The following is a 23,584-nucleotide window of genomic DNA, read 5'->3' on the forward strand; positions in this document are numbered from 1 at the left end:
TATGTTCTCCTTCCGAGTAAGTGACCATATTTCGCAACCATACAGAACAACAGGCATGATTATCGTTTTATATATTTTAAAATAAGCTAATACATTACACATACAATCAATTATAATGTCAGTGATATATGGTGTTCATTGGGCAAACCACTCCAAACAATATAGATTCAACTTAGATGGAGAAATGGTCATCCTTCGTTTTTCATTATAATTTGGCCAGGAAACAAACACCTGAGATATATATACAACCCTACATACAATTATGTGGTGTTGGAATGTATAGTGGGTAGGATATTATGCTTTATTTATTTTTTTAAAATTTCAACACTTCCACTGTACCCGTAAAATGTAATAAAGAAATAATGGCCATGTTTTTTTAATATTGAGTTTCAACTGGACAATCTACGCAAAATTTGCAATCGATCAGTGAAAACGTAATCTCTCTAGAGCCTGTAGTTTCCGAGATCTCATTGTCGAAAGGATTGGCCATAAACATATAAACGTATACAAACGTATCTATCTATTAAAATGCTACAATAGCAATTAAGAGCGACCGAGCTCCAACCTATAACTTTAGGTTTCAAATCTTTAATTTACGGTTATTTATGATTTCACGTTTATAACAAAGACCAATATTTTTAAAAAGATGTATTTTAAATAAATTACTTAGAGATCTTTTTCACAAAGTTTAGCCTTTTCAATTATTTTTGAAAGCTTTTGCATTTTAATAAGCCTTCTCCGAAATAAATTCAAATGAATTATGCTGTTATTCCTGGAGTTTTTTAAACTATACGTTTGAGAACGTTTATATGTTTGTGGCAAACCCTTTCGACAGTGAGATCTCGGAATCTACAGGCTCTAGAAAGATGACGTTTTCACTGATCGATTGCAATTTTTCTGTAGATTGTTCAGTTTTAATTGAATATTTAAAAATGTGACCGTTATTTCTTTATTACACTTTTTAGAGGTACACTGGAAGCGCTGATTTTTTTTTTTTTTTTTTTTAATTAAAGCATATTCTACGGGTTATACTTTCCAACACCACATAGTTGTATACAGGGGTTGTATATCTCTCAAGTGTTTGTTTCATGGCCAAATGATAATGATAAACGAAGGATAGCCATTTTTCCTGTCTAAGATGAATCTTTATTGTTTGGAATGTTTTGCCCAATGAAAACCATATATCACTGACATTATAATTGATTGTATGTGTAATGTATTAGCTTATTTTGAAATGTATAAAACGATAATCATGCCTGTTCTGTATGGTTGCGAAATATGGTCTCTTACTCAGAACGAAGAAAATAGATTCAAAGTATTTGAGAACAAGATCCTGAGACGAATATTTGGACCCAAGAGAAACGGGAATAGGGAATGGCCGTATCTTCATAACGAGGAACTACATAATTTATACATTTTATCAAACATTGTTAGGGTCATCAAATCCAGGAGGCCCAGGTAAGCAGGTCATGTAGCCAGGATGGAAGAAAGAACGAACGCTTTCAAAATAACTGAAAAACCAGCCGGAAAATTATCATTAGGAAGACCTAGGTGCAGATGGGAGGACAATATTATAAATTTCGCAGAAATAGAAATAAAAAGTAGAAACTGGATTCAATTGGCTAAGGATAGAAGTCAGTGGAGAGCTTTTGTGAACGCGACATTGAACCTACGGGTTTCATAGGCCATAGGGTTTCATACGGGCAAAAAAGAAAACACAGATCATACATGAATTGAAAACTCGGAAGTAGGTTCAAATCTTGCAAACGAGATATTGAAAAAGTAATCGAAAAAAAATCTTCCCTTTACAGTATCTCTTGCCGATTTTTACCAAGACTTCTTTCACTTGTGTCTGCAAAGGGACATGTACAGATGTGAGGAATAACAAGGAGATTCATGCTCATATATGAATGATGCGCTGTGTAAAGAGCGCAGGTTTAGCTAGTAGTTTTTAAAAAAACTCCGAAGATGACAGCATAATTCATTTGCATTTATTTTGGAGAAGGCTTATTAAAATGCAAAGACTTTGAACAATAATTTAAAAGCATAAATTTTATGGAAAAGATCTCTTTAAGTAATTTATTTGAAGTACACATACTTTAAAATATTTGTCTTTGTTATAAACGTGAAATCACAAATAACCGTAAATGAAAGGTTTGAAATCAAAAGTAAGAGGTTGGAGCTCAGGAGTTTTTGTTGGTTTTGCAGGATTATAAAAGATAGTCTTTCCGAGTGCAGAATAATACCCGTTGAATACTACATATGGAGCCGCTGTGGTTGAGCGTTCACCTCTGGTGCATGGGGTCGTAGGTGCGATCCCAGTTCGAGCCAAGTGATTTTTGTAGTGGACAAACACTGTGTGCATGGATTTTCTCGGGGTTCTTCCGTTTCCTCCCATTTTCTTTATTCTAGCAGTTCATTGAGGCGGTGATGATGAGAAATCATTTAGCCTAGCCGGCATAATCGTGGGACGTAAAACTTCTACATAGTGACTTGTAGTATTGGACGTCTCCTAACAAAAATTTGTGTTCGCGGCTGCATTAGAGTATATTTTCTATGATTTGCTTATCTGTTAACTTTGATAAATATTCTTCATTAAGTTTGTACAATGAATTTATTAATTTATAGTTTTTATATTATACGAATGATGTAACACTATAACAGTGTTTGAGATTTAAAAATTGGATCTAGTGTTGCCCCCGAGACGCGAGAAATTTCTCGTCTTGTCTCGGATTTGAATAAAAGTAATTCTCATCTCGTAAGCAACAATAATAATAATAATAATAATTTACACAAAAGTGTAAAAGTGACTCAACGCCCACGCCCATTTTTTTGAGAAATTGTATAAATATATGTTGAGTTAAGAAGTTTTTGGGATAGGGTCCGCATCCGGTGGACATCCCATAGGTGCGCCCCTGTTAGTTGTTGTAAATAATATTATGCCAATATTGTTTAGTGAATTATAGGATTAAGAATGTGTGTGTTTCTTATTGTTTAGGCAAGGATATACGTAGTGTGTACTTGCTGTATTTCGAAGCTGTGTGTGGGTTGGAACTAAATCCAAGGAGTGTAAATAACTTCTGCTAAAGATAACATTAAAAAGGGTGACGCGCGAAACGTACATTTATGAATGAATCAGGGGCGTCATTTCAGACTTCGCTTGGGGGGGGGGCAAGAGCACCACCGACATAAGACTTTCATGTTTTGTTCTAGTATATTAGTATACAATTGATTAAACTATATGTGTTCCTCAAACTCTTGGGGGGCAATTGCCCCCTCCTTCCCCCCCTAAATGACGCCCCTGGAATGAATGGGCTTGCGTTTACAAGGATTAAGAAAAACAAATTTCCTGGGTGATTATGCAACCCGCGAGTTTTACTTGTTTTGGGGGTTGCATATTAGCGTTATGCGAAACCTAAACCTTTATGAACGAATAGGATAAGAATAGCCAGCGTTATCTTCACCGTTACCTATAAGATGTTAACGAATTGAGTACATTAACGAATTCGACCGAGGTGATCACTCTAGCCATCTATTGGCGGAATAACAGAATTCAAAAATTCGCTTTCCTTCAAGAGTTAACGTGTGGTGTAACGGACGTACATCATTACAATTTTAGTCTCTGGCGTGATGCTAATAACGAGTCATATAGAAGTGTCAATTGTGTTCTGGGTTACCTGTTATGGGTATATTACTCTTCATTCAAGACGGATCGGTTATCAGTATAGATAAAGGCATAATAAATAGAATATTGAAAAAATGAAATTAAATCTTTAAGTTTTACGTCCCACGGTTATGCCGGTTAGGCTGAAGGAGACGGTGATGATGAGAGATGAGTGAAATGGTGGAATGAAGAAAGTGGGGGGAAACGGGAGAACCCCGAGAAAAACCACGAGCATGGTGTTTGTCCACCACAAAGTCCACACGGTGCGATCTGGGATCGAACCAGGGACCCTAAGCACCGGAGGTGAACGCTCTACCACTGAGCCACCGCGCCCCTTAAGTAGAATATTGAATACATAACTTATCTCCGCAATTGGTTTAGTTGACTTGTTACAATGGGAGCACGGTCAGTCATAGAATGCTTACCTGTGGTTCGATCCCCGGTCAAGTAAGTTTGTGGTGGCCAACATCGGAGATGGAGTGGGTTAATGAAAACTTGACCCATCACCCACTGTGACCGACGACTCACCATAACCCACCACCCACCGTGACCCACTTGTGAGATACTCAATGTTTTGCAAAACTTCGAACCTCTACTTCCCCCTTAGAATATGTGTTATAAAGAAAGTGGGACCCCAATCCCAGTTGGAACTGGGACCTAACAATATACAAAACGTAATTTCATTGGCTGATATTTGACCCTGATCATCACGCACACATAGCTACATTCAATTTTTTATATCTAGGTATAATAATATTTATGTCATAGGTGATTCAAAAATATACTTTTTCCTGTAGTCAGCTCCTCTAAAAACGCACAGGCGGTATCTTAAAAACCAAGTAGTAAGTCCTGTTGCTATTATTGTAATACATTTACAAAAATCAATATGTAAAGTGCCTGAAGTTCTTTTTTCACTTACAATGTTAGATATACTACTCATCTCAGGTACCGGTAAGTAAATAGAAATGAATGAAAAAGGTAGAAAATGAAGGCCTTGCAAGTAAGACGTAAATTAAATTCATTAGTGTTCAGAAGATGCTGTCTACAATGCACTGAGCAGAGTGAGTCGGTGGGTCACGGTGGGTGGTGGGTCGCAGTGGGTCACGTCCTGCTGATTCACCCTTTCGAGACAGGGTCATTTTTGGCGTTTCCGTAGACTTTCAGTTAATGAATTATAACTCAGACTATTTACTCGATTGATATGATTGATACCTCGTTTTTTTTTAGAAGAAGAAAGATGTGGAAATTTTATGACGTAAGTTTGATTGCAGCGTTGCCAATGGGAGGGAAATTATGGAGAGAAATCTACAGGTAAAAATTCGCAAAAAAACTCTAACCGAATTTTAACTTTCTGTAGCTGGCACCACTGTTACCACATGGACCCAGGTCACCTCAGAAAATTCTTTGGTGTGTCCACAACACACAGTGAAAACCTGAACTCGTTGGTTGCCATACAAAGACAGAAAGAAAAAATCTCTCTCATCATACACACGAAATGTTGACACTTTTTCCGCCTCAGAAGCAAAAATCAACAGTTATACAGGGTCGACAGCTTCCCTAATTATCCTATTTACACTTTTTATGGTGCACTGTGTAGGCCAAAGACGAAGCTTTCAGATACTGGTACGTTTGTTCCAATGTAGCCAAGAAGAGGGAAATTATAGATGCAAAAGTGGGATATTTTCCGAATTTTTCACCTAAAATCGGGAATTAATATTTTCTTTGGCTGGAAACGCTTCTACCAGACAGACGCAAATTATTTTAAAATAAACTTTGGTACACTGCTAATGTATCCTACAAGTATTATGTTGATGTCTGAGGAACGAAGCTTGTAGTTTAAAAAATAGATTATGGTAAACAAAAAGTTGAAAAAAAATCAAGGTTTAAAACCTAAGTTTGAATTTTCCGTGCGCCCCCTAATTATGCAATTGTAACAATCAGTACCGCTACTTGCTTTTGTTCAGTAAGGACTGCTGTTCGACTGATGTTGGTTGATTTGCATTCGTACGTACAAGTACTGATTTATAAGCATAAATTTCGAAAATTTATAATTTTTCTAGCCAAAAATAGGGAAATTTTAATTTCTGTAGTTGGCAACTATGATCACGGGATAGTATAATTGGTCTCAGTAATTTGGTATCAATACGAGGTATGTACCTGACAAGTCCTAAGTAGGTACCTCTAAAATGAAGAAAACTATAGGGGAAAAAAGGAAAAAAGAAAAGTGGAAATTTGAAAATTCTTGATTTTTTTACTTTTGGCTCAAATATGAGGTAAATTCGACACTCAGGAGAAAAAAAAATTACCATCAGTATAAACTATGGTCCAACCATATTTGGCATAGAAAAAAAAATCATCCCAATATCTTAATTAGTGTTCATACAGCAGGGTATTAAATAAAAGACTGCCCCGCATACGTAGTTTTCAAGGTCGGTCTCGTAAGGGCTCATCATGACCAACTGATCCACTCATAAATGTTGACCGATTTGACTCACGATCCACTGACGCAATCCATCTGTGAACGACATCGTGTCTGTGGGTTTTCTCGGGCTATTCTCCCACATTCTCATTCTACGAACTCTTCCATCAGTGTACACTTGCCTTAACCATCTGTCTCCTTTAGCCTAAAAGGCATAATCATAGGACGTTAAATTGAAAGTTTTTTTTTTTTATTTCATTTTTCTTGCTTATTGATGTTTGTTTTTCTCTACTTGCAGATACCGAAGTCACAGAATGTTTTGTCTCCATATGCTTAGCGTATTTCTTCTTCTTCTTCTCACCTTAGTGGAAAGTAAGTATTTCATTCATTAAAAATATTTTATTCACATTTGTTTTATTTATAGTTTTTTTTTTTAAACTCGAGTACAGATTGATTTAAATAAGTATCGACAAATGATATCGCAGTTCTTGTAGAGATTTAGTCCGGTTAAGGTGAGTATATACTGTAACTGAAAGTATCAAACAGCGTTAAGTGATTCTGATTGGTTGAAAAGGAATTCAACGTTGCTTTCAGTACCGAGGCTATTTGGGAGGTAGACCTACAGCTTTTCATGGAATCCGAACCACATGTACTCCCTGAGTAATCGAATTTGGGATTGTGTTCCTTGAAGTAACAATACATATTAAAAAAAATAAATAAAATCTCTCTCCTTGGAACTGAAACTGGAATATATATAAAAGTTCTACAGGGTGTTTCAAAATGAATATCGGGGTTTTAAGGCTTTGTTGTAAATACTACATAATAAAAAGTGCAACTCAAACAGTTTTGTACGCACGCATGCACTGTTTGTTTTGTCTACTGTTAGAGAGCGCTAGTAGCAAAGATGGTGACTAGTGAGCAGAAAGCTTTTTGTGTTTTACATTTTGCAAAGACTGAATCTAGTTACAGTGCAATGTGCTTTCCGTATTAAGTTCAATTGCAGTCCACCAAGTTATAACATCCGTAGATGGTATCATCAGTTTGAAAACACCGGCTGTCTGTGTAAAGGAAAGAGTACGAGACGACCAAGAGTGACAGAAGAATGTGTTGAACGAGTCAGGGGCGGATCCAGGACCGACTTCTCGGGGGGGGGGGCGGTGGGTTGTCATACTGCTACTTTTAAGGGCTCCAAACTTTGGGATGGGTCTTATTTATATATATAAAATAAGAAAGTTTCTTCTTCTGGGGGGCGATCGCCCCGATCGCCCCCCCTGGATCCGCCCCTGGAACGAGTGAGAGAGTCTTTCACACACAGCTTGAAGAAATCAATTCGGAAGGGTAATTGTGAATAATTAGCAATTGCAATGACGTCTGTGTGGAGAATTTTCAGGAGATTTAAGAAAAAGGATTGTAGTAGTTGTTGCAACAATTCAGGCCCGTATCCAGGGGTGTCTAGGGGGGCCGGTTCCCCCCTAAATTTTTGCTGGCCCCCTCTAAAATGTTCACGGTAGGCTTGCAAATGAACTATAATATGGTGATGAACTATAATATTCTTGGATCGGCACCCCCCCTAACTTCAGCGGGGCCCCCCTTAAACTTTTGGGCTGGCTACCGGCCTGCAACAATTACTCCAAACACATTGATCAAGGTTTGGGAAGAATTCGACTCGATGTGTGCCGTGTGACGAATGGAACTCACATTGAATACTTGTAGCAAAAACTGTTTGAATTGCTCTTTTGTTTCAAGTATTATTTATAATTGTACGTTAAATGTAATAAACACAACAAAGCCGTAAAACACCGATATTCATTTTGAAACACCCTGTATTTTAGTGAAAATAATAATAATAATAATAATAATAATAATAATAATAATAATAATAATAATAATATAAATTCTTTGCAATGATAGATCAATGAAAATCCAATTTATTTTTCTCTTTCTGCCGTTAGTTGTTTCCACTTAATACTGATAACTTAAATGAAATTAACATATGACCAAAGGGAGTTCTTCTTTTATTATTATTATTATTATTATTATTATTATTATTATTATTATTATTATTATTATTATTATTATTAATAATAATAATAATAATAATAATAATCTGTTACAGTTTTGACAAAAGTACAGGTGATCATTTGTGTCTTCAGGAGGAGGCAATTACCCCCACCTGACACGAGTGTGAGATTTAGAAACATTTTAATCAATATGATAAAAATATAACAATGGAAAACCTGAAACTTTACATAGGTATATTTCTCTCCCTTTCAAAACGACCCGCTCGGGAGAGTAATATTCCGGAAGTAAGTTTTTTTCACGCGCTACCCTAGCCAGCTGTTTTAAAGTTGATCACAAAATTTATATCATGGGGGTCAAGGTGGAATAAAACGATTCCTGCGGTGCTTCTAACCCGTTTCTCCTCCTCCTCCTGCTCCTACTACTACTACTGCTACTACTATTACTACTTCTTAATCTGCACAAAAGTAAGTAAATCACTTTTTTTAGTATTATTGTCATCTTATTTTAATGAAAAAGTGTTATGCAAATTTTTAAAAAATAAACCTTTCCTTGGGACTTTTTTGAACCCACGCCAAAAGCAATTTCCGTAAATAGCCCGTAGCACTAGCACGCTTGGCCACGAAAAGCGACAGCATCAAGCGTTTGATTTCTGTTATATGTATGCTACGTGGTAAGAAACGGATAACGCCAACCAATCAGAACCGTGTATTTCGTTCCTACTTCTGGGAGTATTACTCTCCCGAGCTAGTACTTTTTCGAAAGAAAAATCTGAAATGACACTGCTGTAATAATCAAGGATGTTGTATAGGTAGATCCTCTATTTTATAATAAAATTGTGAAGCCATACGTCACAGTTTCGCCAACCCCACTCTGCCCGTTCCGCCCAATAAAATCGCAATCTTTTTGAGCCAATATTCATGGCGGAAACGAGAGTAGCCAATCAAACGTACCGATGCTCAGTTGTTTTTTTGGCTTCATTGAGTTAATAGGGTGAAGACACATATGGGCAGATCCTCTATTTTATAACATTCTAGGTAATAATATATATTATCAAACACATTATAAGAAAGTACAGTCTAAGGCAACAGAGCTGCGGTGGCTCAGTTGTAGAGCGCTTACCTCTAGTGCATGGGGTCTTGGTTCGATCCCCGCCCATGTAAGTTTGTGGTGGACAATATCGTGTCTGTGGGTCTTGTTGGAATACTCCGGTTTCCTCCCACATTTTATTTCCACCAATTCTTCCATCATCGTTCACTTGCCTTAATCATCCGTCTGCCTTACCCTAAAGGACATAATCGTGGGACGTTAAATTGAAAGATTTTATTTCATTTTCATTCCAATCTAAGACTACATCTGTCTTTTTCCTTGCAGTGGACTCTACAATTAAAAAAAAAATGCCTTTATCACATTCACTACTTATAAGTGCTATGTTCAGTTTGGAACCTCCCTATCTACTATAATTAGTTTTCGAACTGGCATTTCATTGGTGGCCAGTACGTGTAAGTTATGCAACCTATATATCATCAGGAACATGTTGGTTGCCTAATCACCTAATCAAGATTCTGAAAGTGATACATCTTGTCATGTGCATTACGGGTTGCCTAAATTCAAACTAGCAAACAAAAAATCATAGACCAAGGAACATATACAACCCTCTCCTTTTTCTTTTAACAAAGAATTTTGCTTACTTCTCGTTCTCCCTTTCGGAAGTACTTCACTGGGGACTTGAGGTACTCGTTTAGAACCTATTACAAGTTCAGTTTTCAAAATTGAATCCATACACGACCATTTTGGGTGTGATACTAGTTTAATCGTAATAAAATTTCATAATTTGCAGATCTATTTTTCTTTTAAGTATTAGACTTACATATCTTATCAATATACGTATTCGAAATAGAAAAACTTCCGTATAGCGTTTTAAAACCTTCTCTCTTACAAATTTTAACGGCATTAATATATTTTGTGTATATACTGTAGATAGATAGACTTGTTCCGCGTTACCTTCTACATAGAAATATGACTTTAGCTCCAAAAATGTTACTAACTGAAGTTTTACGTTATGTATAAATTGGTGCGAGCGGTCCCTGGTTCGATTCCCAGTGGGGACACTCGGTCGAAAAAAGTGTAAAAGCTTTTTTTCAGGCCAGTCATCCTCAGTGAGGTTTCCCTGGGTGTCCATCATTCACACCAGGTTCATACCGGGGTTGTCCCAGGCCGCTTCCTTCCGTCCCCAAATATTTTTTTCCTTCCCTTTCCTCGGATAGCGTGATTGCCGAGAGATGTCATCACTCATACGGACATTTATTCCGAAGTTGGTTGTCAGTCTAGTTTTTGGCCAAAAGCTTATTAAAAGCTACGAAAATTTCTAAAAAATCACTAATTTTTACTTTAATTTACTTTATCAAAGCTTAATATTCAGTTCACATAGTAATACCGAGCGAGCGATAGCAAGTAAAGGCGGGTTAGTAACCAGGTTGGTTATGTTACTAATCGTTTACATTGAAAAGTATAGTTTCTTCACGTTTATTTGCTTACCACATTTTCTGCAGTTTATTTTTAGATTTATTAAGCCATGACCTTTACTTACTTTCAATAGATTTTCAGCTTATTGTTTCACAAACTGTAATACTGTTACCTCACATCCATGGCAACGTGTCTGTAATACAGGGTCGGGTTATCGGGTCGGGTCGGTCTTCAACCCGACCCAACCGGACCCGTTGAGAGCACTATTCTGAATACCTGCATCCATCTTTACAATATAAATCCTTATTCCAGGAAAATGCAAACCTGAGTAGTGGTACGGATCCCACTACGGTCCCGTCTCACATATATCGTCAGTGCTGAAAAGAGACGTTATACTTTCAAACGGACTCAGAAACAGAACATAAAGGTCTAACTTGAACAGTAATACATTTGTATACTTGTATAAACTATTCCCAATGGTCAGTAATAAGAAAATTAAAAAAAAATATATATTTATTTGATATATACGTATACTAGATAACAACTTGAACTGGAATAGAAGTGAATTTTGGAGATTTATATATAATTGTGGCTTCATGTAGCTCGCTACCTGTGAAACGAAATCATTATTTTAAAAATGATCTAGTTAGTGATTTCCTGTTATTTTTAATGCGTGACAAACAATCACTTAAGACTAACTCGGATCGAAAGATAACGAAAGGTGTTGTGTCTACTCCCTGCGAAATTTCTTATCTGATTGCTTCCAACATCATTTCTCGGTTGGATGAGCACTGCTCTCTTATTGAAGATTGAAAGATATGATAACATGTAGCCCACGGAGACGCACCAAACCCTTTACAAGTCAATACATAAATCACGTTAATACTAACATGCATTTTATAGTAACAACATTTAACAAATAGCATTAATTTTAAGTTCATTGAATTCTCATTTATCTACTCCCCGCTCATAGACAATTTTGTTAGCGTCAGTGAAATAGATATTTCTAAATGATAATTTTGTTCCACAGGTTTAACTACATTTTCACAATAGTTATTGCAACCCCGCATACGAGAATCCTCTCCATTCGTAACGACTAATGGATTAGCCTCAATTATTGAACTTTTCATCCGTTTTTCCATTAGAACACAGTAATTAATTTCTTTTCATTGTTATTTTGGGAAAAAAGATGCAACTTCTGTTATTTCTTTATTTAAGTTGAAATATTTTTAAAAAAGAATCAACATTTTCCAAGCAAATAGCTGTGGGGGAAAAATCTTCGTTTTAAGGAAAAGAATTTTTCTTTCGAACCCTTACATCTCTAGACACTTTTAACAACTAATCATATCCTGTAATGTATAATCTGTAGTCTTAAATTTTGTGCTTTCATAATGTTGCTAATGACTAGATGAAGGCAGGGGCGTCATTTAGAGGGGGAGGCAGGAAGGGGCATTTGCCCCCCCCCCCCCTGAGTTTCTGACTTACATACATTTTATCAATGGAATAGTAATAAGTCGGTGAAAAACGCGAAATTTTACTTATATCAAGGTGTCTTGCCCCTTCCCTCCCCCAAGCCAAATCTGAAATAACGCTACTGGTTGTTTGGGTTAACTGCTGTATCGCTGGAGGATCATTTTAGGAAATTTACCGGGCGAATTGATGAATTTATTGCGGTTTGTAAAGAAGAGTGAGTGACGGTCAGGTGAGAATAGTCAGTACCGAGCCGTGCGGTGGCCGAGCGGCAGGCCGGTAGCCAGCCCAAAAATATAGGGGTGGGGGCGGATGAAGTTAGGGGGGACTGATCCAACCATATTATAGTTCATTTTCAAGCCTACCGTGAAAATTTTAGGGAGGCCGGCTCCTCTAGACCTCCTGGATACGTGCCTGGCGAGCGGGACGACGGCCTCAGGCGCCGAAGCGAGGAGAGACCAAATCCGGGAGAAAAAGGAAGAAAAGATAAGAAAAATTACTTTGAATATATGTATGGGGGCGCCGTCGTATATTCTCGCCCCGGGCGCTGATTTTTCACGGTACTGAGAATAGTTGAAGTTAAGAAGGTGGTGATTTTTAGTTACTTTTGATGTTATAAGCGGGACTGTGTGTGAAGGCGGAAGGGACTATTTAGTGGAGAGGTTCATTTGTTATGATTTAGTGGCGGGAAAGTGAGAGAATCAAGAAATTTTTAGGTGGAGAACAGCTGTGTGTTCACATACAAGGAGTGGAAAGCAGGTGGGTACAGATTAACTATACTATTCCAGTGTTGGGGAGGAAGAAAGAGCATTTCGAGGGTTATTGAGTGGAGTATTTGTTTAAAACCGTGTTGTCACGTTAGAAATTGTAGCTGTCATAAAAAAAAAAAAAAAAAAAAAAAAAAAAAAAAAATCTTGAAGCCCTACTATGTTTTGAAGAAAAAGAAACTTCCTAAAACTATTGTATTACGATTTTCTACTCGAAATTGAAAAATGTTACACGCCTTCGTTTTAAAGGTAACTAACCAACCTTACCTAACCTAATCTAATCTAACGTAATGTAGTACATTTTGGCTCTTTGTTTCGATTTTCGTGTGGATCGGCGATATGTCAGAAACGCCATTTGTTTTAGTTAGATTTTATTTAAGTTATATCTAATTCCAAAGTTAGAATAAGCAGTAGTCATGCAGATTAGTGCAAACTTCAACAAAGCACATAAAGTATAAGAGTACGATTAAAGGTTACATTCCCAGTTCCTGATCGGAAGTAACACAATGTGAGGTAAGTTTCGTAATGATTTGGAGATCTTCACAACACATTTCTTCAGATTCCTAATTCTTTGTAAATAACTTGGTGACACGAAACCATATGATAATTTTGGGAAATGGTACACAAAATAATTACTAAATGCTTTTAAACGATTTGTTGTATTTTTTCAATAAACCCTCCACTCTCCCCTGCCTTTGAGCTTTTCAGCATCTTACTGGCAGTCGCTTCTGCCCCCCTCCCCCCGCCTTCTTTTTTTAGATCAAAAGATTCAATATATTTCAATTATCAAAAATTTTCTTGTGTATCTTATATCTGGAGAACTACATATAGTGCAGCCAAACCCAAACTATCACTTAACTCAGTATGATGTGCTCATTCCCTAGAAAATACGAAAACTCGATTTAGGGGCCGTTCAAAAATTTTGTGGTCTCTGATTCAAAAACTAATTACAATTATTAGCCAAGATCACTATCGTTTGATCCATTTTTTAAAATCATTCCTAATGTTCTTGTTTATCATATTATAGACATAAAACAATTACATACACACAATATATATATATATATATATATATATATATATATATATATATATATATATATATATATATATATATATATATATATATATATATATATATATAGAGAGAGAGAGAGAGAGAGAGAGAGAGAGAGAGAGAGAGAGAGAGAGAGAGAGAGAGTGAGAGTGTTAGTTAGTTTCAAAACAACACCGACAACGTTTGGGAGGTGATTCCTGATACCAAGATAAGACAAAAAGTGTAGACCAACTCGAGTGCACAAATGCTTCCTTTCGGAGTTATAGGCTGCCGAAAACATAAAAAAATTGAACTTCAAAGGTCCATAGCTAATAAAGTATGAGACCTACCTCAGTCGGGTTAAGACTTCACTTACGAACTATGTGTGCTTTCCAAAAGTTTTCACCGAAACAAATTTCGGTGAAAATCGAACCGGTTTTGAAGAAAACCGAACTGTTTTTTTGGGAGAAAACCGGTTTCGGCGAAAACCGAACCGTTTTGGAGAAAACCGAAATGTCGGTTTTTCGGGTTTCAGTTTTTCTAGAAACCGGTTTCCAGTTTTTCAAAACCGGTTTTGCCCATTCCTAGTCAAGTCATACTTGGAAACATTGAAATTGAAAGTCCTGTCCCATCTGCCGTATTCTCCAGCCATTGCTTCATCACATGTTTCGATCAATTGCACATGGCCTGGCTGGGTAGTATTTACGTTCTTAAGAATAAATAAAAAAAAAATGGATGGACACGTGGCTCTCCTCAAATGATGAGCATTTTTTTTTTTTTTTTTTAACGCGGGATTCGTACTTTGCTCAAAAGATGGAAGAAAGTAGTGGCAAGTGATGGACAATTACTTTGAATCGTAAATGTATAACAAGTTGTTTTTACGGTAAATTCTCGGATGTATAAAAAAAACCGCGGAAGCAAAATTGTACACATATAATGATACTCTCAATAATAATAATGATAATAATAATAATCTATCATAATATACAAAATTCAGTGATGATTAAGGTAACATAGTAAAATATAGTAAACTCCGTAATAATAATTATAATTAAATAACAACTTTGATTCTTAGGAACTGTGGGAATGTAAATTTCAGAAGTATTGCAGTAAGTCGTAGCTGGATGTCATACAGTGATGCCAACTCGTGGGAAAAATCCCATATTGTGGCAGTGATACCAACCTGAAACAATATGAAATCCCATGTCGAGAGGCAAAATAATGTCATTTTGCGTGTGAATTTCCCACGTTATACTAATTAAAAGTATGCTATAATATTAAAAATTAAATTTCTTTGTGTTAGTCACTTTTTACAATATCTAAATGAATAAGCTGTAAATTTCGATCTTCTCGAAAATCCCATATATGCTGCTTATTATCCCTTTCCGAGAAAATAAGGTCAAAAACGCCCACGATATGGGATTTTTACCACAGGTTGGCATCACTGTATTGTGTTTTTTGGGACAATTTCTCGAAATGGAATACAGGAAATTTTCGTAAAAATTGATAGGCTTTATGGGATTTTTCATATTTCTATTCAATTGGCGCCAACAAAATTATCTATGAGCGAGGAGTAGACAAATAACGTTGCTGCGCCTCAAAGAACCGCTATGTGACGTTTTTGTCGAAAATGAGTTATACCATACAAATAAACCTCAAAGCTGCCAGATAGCGTCCCTTATAATGTTTTAAGTGAATATTCAATTGTTTCACCACAACAATGAAGAAATAATAGATAGGCTTCAAGTTCTAATCATGTGCATATTGATTCTCTATGTGCTTATAAAGGCGCGAAAGATAAATCGACATGTGCTACGTAAAGACGAAAATAGTAATATAATATTGTTGAAACAAGCTACAACAATATCCAGTGCATAATATACGTACGCAGAACCAATATTATTATATTTTCAAGTATTTCCGTATATATTTGGCAAAATTTTAAGAATAGGACTTTTTTGCTTCTTAAATGTGGTTTTAACAGGTTGACTGCCAAGGTGATTTGAGGGTACTGGTTCCAGGAGGATATAAATTTGATCTTACCTTTGGGTCGATTATGGATAGTTATATCACATTTTTGCCGCGATATTTTGTTTCTCCCGAAAATGTACCAATGGGAGCCGAGCACCTTATGTGGTTCTCATGGTCTCACAGTAATTTGTGACAATGAGTATCATATATGATACTCAAGAACCTGGATAAGTTAGTAATTTGTGATATCAAGCATGAGCATCATATATGGTGCTCATGGCCCCAGAGAAAAATAAGGTGAGCACCACTTAACACATAGCGGGTTTTCGAGGCGCAGCGACGATGTCTTCAATATACTTAAAATTAGGTAATGCAAATTATTATCAAATTTTGTTACCATAAAATGCGTGCTAGTGTGAAAATGATTTATGTAGTAACTTACGAATCTTAAAAAAAAAAAAAAAAAAAAAAAAAAAAAAAAAAAAAAAAAAAAAAAACAAGTGCCAAGGAATGTTAATTATATTCTAATGTTAGAAAAAAAACGACAAATGAAAGAAAGAACAGAATTAAGAAAGAAAATAAAACGAGAAACGTCTAACTTCCAAGTCGTTCCATACGATTGAAGAATGATTGAAGAATGAAGATTATCTAAGTTCTATTATGTTCAGTAGAAGATTATGGCACAAAAACTTGATGGAAATACTAAACTCACAACAGTGTACTTATTTTCATCAGCATTTTGAATGGTCTCTTTAACCCCCTTCTGCATGATTTTTTCTTTTAGCGAAAAAAAAAAATAATAATCAGTATTGGAAATCCTCATATGGGAACTTGAAAAATGAATTAAAACTAGAATTTTAGATTTTTCACTTAATTCCGACGAGAAATAAGTAAGTGCCATATATGACACACTTATAACTCACAAAAAACATGGCAAATGACAACAAAATCTCTTCTTCATACACGTCAATATCTCACACACCAGACAAAACAGTCATTTGATGCCTTTGATAAATTACAAAAAAGCTAAAGTGAAAAAAGGGTATGTGCCATATATAACACGGCATGCGGTAAGGGATTAAATTGAGGAAAAAAAACACTTGTTTATAAACTATCTGATAAACGTATACGAACGGAATTTTTGTATAATACACTCATTGGTCTACACTAATTTCACTGTTCATGTTTTCTAAATTTAGAAAATTTTATTAGTATAGCGTGGGAAATTTAAGAGCAAAACCGGGAATTTCTGCCTCTCGAGATGGGATTTTATAATATCTCAGGTTTGCATCACTACATTTGCCATTTTGAAAATATACAGTATTTTTTTAAGTGTATTAAATCTATCCCTTTTTATTTGAGTCTTTACGGAGCATCCTTTACTTGAACTGCCTTTTCGTTCACGATTATTATAGGGTGGATGTGCCAGTCTTCGACCACCCCCTAGTTGCCGACCACTTTTCACTTTAAAACCGTATATTAGGCTTATTTTCCGATTTAAAAAAAAGCATGTTTTTACGTTATAATTGAATTACAGCGTATTTTGAACCTGTCTCAAAGATACAGTCAAAATATATTGCACGTGCATTCGGTAATAGCCAATCAAATGTATGCTTACGGAAGAAGCACTGAGTTTTCGACAGCTTTAATCTGTTGCAAATGGGAACGACAGCGTTCTATTTTTCGTGCTTTTCCGTAGTTTTATAGCACCAGGTAAGAAATGCACATGTTATTCTGTTGCATGGAACTGTAGAGCATATTTTAGTAATTAAATTTTAGTGATAACTGTAAAATTTGAAGAATTAATCAATAATATGTAGTGGTCTGACAATGACTTATGAAATATTCTTTCTTAACTAGTGTTCGACCACAGGGTGGTCGAGAACTGAACAATTGTAGAAACGTCAATAACGACTAACTTTCGTTGCATCCTCCTAAGTTGTTCCACTCGGTGAACAGCGATTAGGGATTGTACGAAAATGAGTTAGGTGGTCGAGGACTGGCACATTTATCCTATATTTAACAACGCTCCCTAATTGTCAGGCAGTACAGTAGCATAAAGATACAAAGTGAAAAATGTTCGAGAAGATATGATTTCGTATATATTATTATACTTTCTTTCTTTCTTTTCTTAGTTCCAGGTTATGTTCCAAACAGTGTTTCTGTTCGCTGGTACAGCTACTGGAGACCCGATGACCTAGACTATTACCTGATTAATTCTCAGCTGGCAGAGCAGCGCGAAGAAGAACCGTTCGGATACAATATAGATAATGGTAACGTACTTCAGTAAAACTTTATTGATCGAGGTGCCAGCGATTGTCTTTTTAAGTATTGAGCTAGTGTCATAGTAGGAAAAATTAATTTAAAAAATGGTTTTAAGGTGTAAAGAAAAAATATAATTAAATTAATAATTAATATATAAAAAAAGTAACGATGAAAATTAAAATCAGCTTTAAAATTATTCAATTAAAATTATAAGTGACAATATTCACTATTGTGCTATGAAAATTATCTTGAATTGTAAAATTTAACCCTCGCACTATCTAGGTATATTTTGTAAGGCGGACTGCCAAGGAGGGGGGGGGTCATTTTGTATCCGCCTGTTAAGATTAAATATATCTCACAAAAGAAACAAATCAAAAACTCTCACGAAAATCTACAGTGACTGAAGTGAACAGTACACGAGATAAAACCACTAACAACTGTTTATTATACTGTCATTTAGGAGTGACACTTCTAAATGTTCATCATATCTCCTACCAACGAGGGGGGGGGGGGATTTGTACCCACCAACATAAAATAACAATATGAGATACACTAACGTTCAATTTGCTAACGTATAAGCTTTAGCTACACATGTTGAGCAGTAATATATTTTTATTACAATTTTAAAGAAAGGATTAGAAAAGCAATTACAAAAAAAAAAAAAAAGTATGGTGGCACAAAGTACCTTAGCCCCTCCCCATTGGTAGTGCGAGGGTTAATGAATGAATAAGATTAACACTATGGGAAATTAAACGATTATTATGAAAAGTTACTGTTCTCAAACATAGCTGAAAATTAATAAAAAAATAAAGTAGTAAGATTGAGAATATTTATACACTACCGTTTAAGGAAGTCTTCCTTTTCTTTTATCTTTTTTTAAGTTTTACGTCCCACGCCTATGCCGGTTGGGCTAAAGGAGACGGTGATGATGAGAGATGAGTGAAATGGTGGAATGAAGAAAGTGGGAGGAAACGGGAGAACCCCGAGAAAACCCACGTGCACGGTGTTTGTCCACCACAAAGTCCACACGGCGAGGGCTGGGATCGAACCGGGGACCCCAAGCACCGGAGGTGAACGCTCTACCACTGAGCCACCACGCCCTCCGTTTAAGGAAGTTCAGACACTTACTCTGTAAATAATAAATAACTCTTGCAGCGTCTTTGACTATAACATTGATATTCTACTTGTCCGTAATATTAATAAATGGTACTTCGTGATAATTTGCACAGCACGATACTGTACAATGTCACAAATGTTCATCTCATATTTACAAATAAAGAGACAACTCCCTAAGTATAAACGTTTTCAAAAGACTTGCAGCAAGAGCCCCCTGAACGAGCTATTGGGTGAAACAAGAAGACAGGAGAGCTCCTTCGTGGCTAAGCGGTTGGCGTACGCGCCTTTAGCGTACGATACCCGGCTTCGACTCCCGGCGGGAGCTCATGTGGTTCGGATTCCGCGTTAATCAGTAGGTCCACATCTCATATAGCCTCGCTGCTGAAAGGAACGTTAAATTCAATTCAATTATCAGAAAGACAGGAATTACGGTCGCTCTATAAAGAGGGAGAGGTTACTCTTGCTGGAACGCTTTTGCATCTGTCAAGGGTAACGGTAGTAATAGCAGAAGTGGGTAAATGGAGGTAGTTGTAGTGCTCAAAATGAAGTGCATAATTTCAAAAAGATGCCACGAAGAAAGTCGGTGCCCATTGAAACAAGGGTAGCTATTGATACCCTCCATAATAAAGGGTGTATTTAGTGCCAGAAATCTTTTTTTAAAAAAATTAACGATAGCCAAGTCTACAGTCGACTGAGGTTTAATTGGGACGTTAAAGTTTACAGTTAATGATGCAATACTGCGATGGGCCCTTACGGGACTCACGAAGATCGTGATCGTCCTGGGCCGTCGCTAGTGTCAATAGAGGGTGAAGATATGAGAATACGATTGCTCAGTAAGCGTAACACAACAGCACCAGAAGTTATGGTAAAGTTAACAGAATTCGTGTTAACAAAATGTCCGTTAGTACCGTGAAACAGTGACTACATGTAGCAAATTTACATGGATCTATGTCTGTGAGTAAATCGTTACTTAGGCATGGTAAGAAACAGAAAAGATTACAATGGGTATAGGCAGACAAAAATTGGACGGAAGAACAATGGAAGCGTGTGTTGTGGACCGACGAGTCTGTTTAAAATGTTTGAAAAAGAAAGAAAAAAAAAGACATACAGTTCATGCGCGATCTCAAAGAGAAAAAATGCTACCGGAATGCATAATGCCAACAATAGAACATGACGGAGGGTCTGTGTTAGTTTGAGGGTGTTTCTGGGATCGGCGAGTTAATTAAAACCGATGCCATTATTAGAAAAGAATGTTATCACGAAATTCTTGCGATACATGCTTTCCCTCTGGTCTCAGTTTAATTTGGCAAAACTATACTTTAGTGTCCGAAACACATCTCTGACTATGTAGAGAATACTCCGAAGCCCAAGCTGAAGCAGGGATCCTCCAACTAATGACATGGTCCTCGCAATCGCTCGATATCAATCTCATTGAGGTTTTGTGAGATGAGCTTGATACATGAATGCGAACCAAGTGGGCAACATCACAGCATGACTTATGGAACGTTCTTCAAGAAGAATGGAATTCTACTTAAACGGAGGGGTTTAAAAAACTAGTGAAACGGATGCCCAGATTAGTAAAAGCAGATATATCTGCAAAAGGCTGTTCTGTTCTACGAAACGAAAGTATGGGAAGTTTTGTAAAACTGTATCATTTCCCTGCCATCTACTTTTATTTTTATCTCTATGACAACCAATGCAGGTGTACAAACGGTTAAAAAATCATATCCTTTTATAATACTCAACTTATATCACTCTATATCACATAAAGTTGTTTCTTGTAAACAACACTGAGGTCACACATTAAAGTAGTTCCTCATACCGTCGTACGTAAGAACATACCTTGTAAAACGATAGAAAGTTTTAAGCGCTAGATCAATGGAAAGTTTGGTGGCTACCATTTTTTTTATTACATTTTTCATCCTATTTGACCTGATTATACTCTTATTCGATTCAGCGTACCCAAAAACCTATACATAGACACATTACACGCCTATTTCAGGCAACAATGGAACTTCGTTAGTTTCGCCTTCCCCCTCCAAAACCTTGTTTCCCTAGAATTTTTGTGGACTCTTCGGTTTTGTAACCTTCATGTTTTAAGACAAAGTATTACTTAAGTTTTGTGGATGAAGGAATTCTTCATTTTTAAAAGTCTTTTTTGTTTGTACGTATTCAAAATTTTGCAAAATACCGGAATACCAGCCTTCCCCTCATTTCTCTGTATCTCCGGAAAGGCTAAGATCGAGGGGTTTTCCCTCTAATGGGTTTAATTGTGTGTGTACACACACACACACACACACACACACACACACACACACACACACACACACACACACACACACACACACAACAACTACTACTACTACTACTACTACTACAACTACTACTACTACTACTTCGTTTGCGCATAAACTCGTCCACAATTTCGTGTCACACTTGAATCGGTTTTCTTGTCAGTCAGATTTAAATGAGTTAATCCGTGATCTGGGACTGACAAAGGACAAAGCAGAGCTCCTAGGGTCAAGACTGCGTGAAAGACACTTGCTAGCACCCGGTACGTTCGTTACATTTTACAGACAAAGGGACTTAATATTCACACAATATTTTGCTCAAATAGATTTGTTAGTGTACTGCAGTGATGTACTAGGTTTGATGGGCCAGTTAAATATTCCGTACGCGCCAAGTGACTGGAGACTGTTTATTGATTCGTCTAGAAGAAGCCTGGAGGCAGTTCTACTGCACAATGGTAATATGTATGCCTCAATACCTGTTGGCCATTCTGTGCGCCTAAAGGAAACAAATGACAACATGAAGGTGCTTCTTACTATAATACCATACATTATGAAGATCCCAATTGGATGATGTGTGGTGATTTGAAAGGTGATTGGATGGTGTGTTGGGTATGCTTCTAGGACAACAATCAGGTTGTACCAAGGTTCCTTGTTTCATCTATGAATGGGACAGTCGGGCTCGTGACAAGCATTGGGAACAAAAACAGTGGCCCCGAAGGTTGAAATTGGTTCCAGGGAATAAAAATATCAAGTGTGACCGTCTAGTGGAAAGAGACAGAATACTCTTGCCGCCTCTGCACATCAAATTAGGAATAATGAGGCAGTTTGTCAAATCATTACCTAATTGTGGCAATTCTTTCAAATATCTATCGCAAAACTTTGCGATAAAAAAAAATACCCACCTGGCAGCTGGTATATCAGTTATGTGCAAATTCTCATTGCTTGTCATTAATTAACCTAAACACATCTGTTGCAGTAATTTTACAACAACAGTGTGGCAGGGGCCGCGTTTCTGTAAAAAAAAAAAAAAAAAAAAGACCCATTTTACAGACTTGCATTAAATAGCCTTTTTACATGGCAACACTACATGAACTTTGTCCCATTTTTGTACCAATGGATAAATGTTGATGTATACTGCACATATACACAGGACTTCAGCGGCAAGAAGTCAATTTTCTTCAACTGAATATTGATTTTCTTCATTTTGTACATTTTTATTTTACACTTTAGGCACTTTCTTTCGTCATTACAAAAAACGTTACAAATTCCAACATTGATCATGATCTCAAAAATATCTATATAGAACACGCTTATATTTGTTTTGTCTCATATCTTTATCGCTCTTGGTTCAAAAGATATACGCAATCAAACTTTGGGTTGCGCAACTTTACGGACACACTGTAAACTTTGTCCCATATAGGTTATAGGAAGAGCGTTAATAAAAAGCGTGTCCGGAATCGACTCTCACTACCGGCTTTTATTATAAAAGTTCCACTATAAAAAGTATTTTACAAAATACTGTACAAATAATATCTCCAAGTTTGCAAGGTTAGTTACAGGTAGTCTTTGACCGTAAGGTCGCAGACAGGATCTCTACAGAGCACCGTAGCAGACTAAGCAGAGTGCAGTTAGGGACCCAATGCTCCGTAACAAGCAGAGGGATGGTTAAGTGGCCAACAGAGCCCTGGAGCAGCAGGCTAAGCGGCTGAGGTTAGTATTTCCAAACAGTTCCGTAGCAGACAGCGTTGCCAGACTCACAGCTCGGAATTATTCCAAAACCTGATCGAACTTATGCTAGATTCGGTCAAATTATGCTAGATCCTCATAATTACTAATTCAGGAGTTTAAAAAAAAAGCAAAGTTGAGATACGATAACGTAACTTAAAATACACAGAGAGCAAGAATGCATGGATAGAACTCAATACTTCACGCACCAAAATTTTAACTCAACTAAATTACTGCAGTCGTTGCCAAACTCAATGGCGTATATATCGTATAAATGAATGCAAAGTTTTTGTTTACATATTTTGAAAGAAAATTACTTCGCAGCATAAGCGGAGTTGGGAATCGTCTGCTGGGGGAGGGGGCAGATTTTTGGTC

General features: G+C 36.6%; 1 protein-coding gene across 1 annotated transcript in view; it reads left to right on the forward strand.

Annotated features, from left to right (window-relative positions):
• Positions 1-23,584, forward strand: part of LOC145678797 (carbonic anhydrase 13-like) — a 153,355-nt gene that overhangs the window by 78,909 nt on the left and 50,862 nt on the right. Inside the window, exons 2-3 of the mRNA XM_081749312.1 lie at positions 6,382-6,455; positions 17,948-18,085. Coding sequence (XP_081605438.1) covers positions 6,398-6,455; positions 17,948-18,085 — 196 coding nt within the window. The 5' untranslated portion in view covers positions 6,382-6,397. The remainder of the gene's footprint in view (positions 1-6,381; positions 6,456-17,947; positions 18,086-23,584) is intronic.

The sequence above is a fragment of the Thermobia domestica genome, chromosome 2 (genome assembly GCF_964235325.1).
Source record: "Thermobia domestica chromosome 2, izTheDome1.hap1.1, whole genome shotgun sequence".
Lineage (NCBI taxonomy): Eukaryota > Metazoa > Arthropoda > Insecta > Zygentoma > Lepismatidae > Thermobia > Thermobia domestica.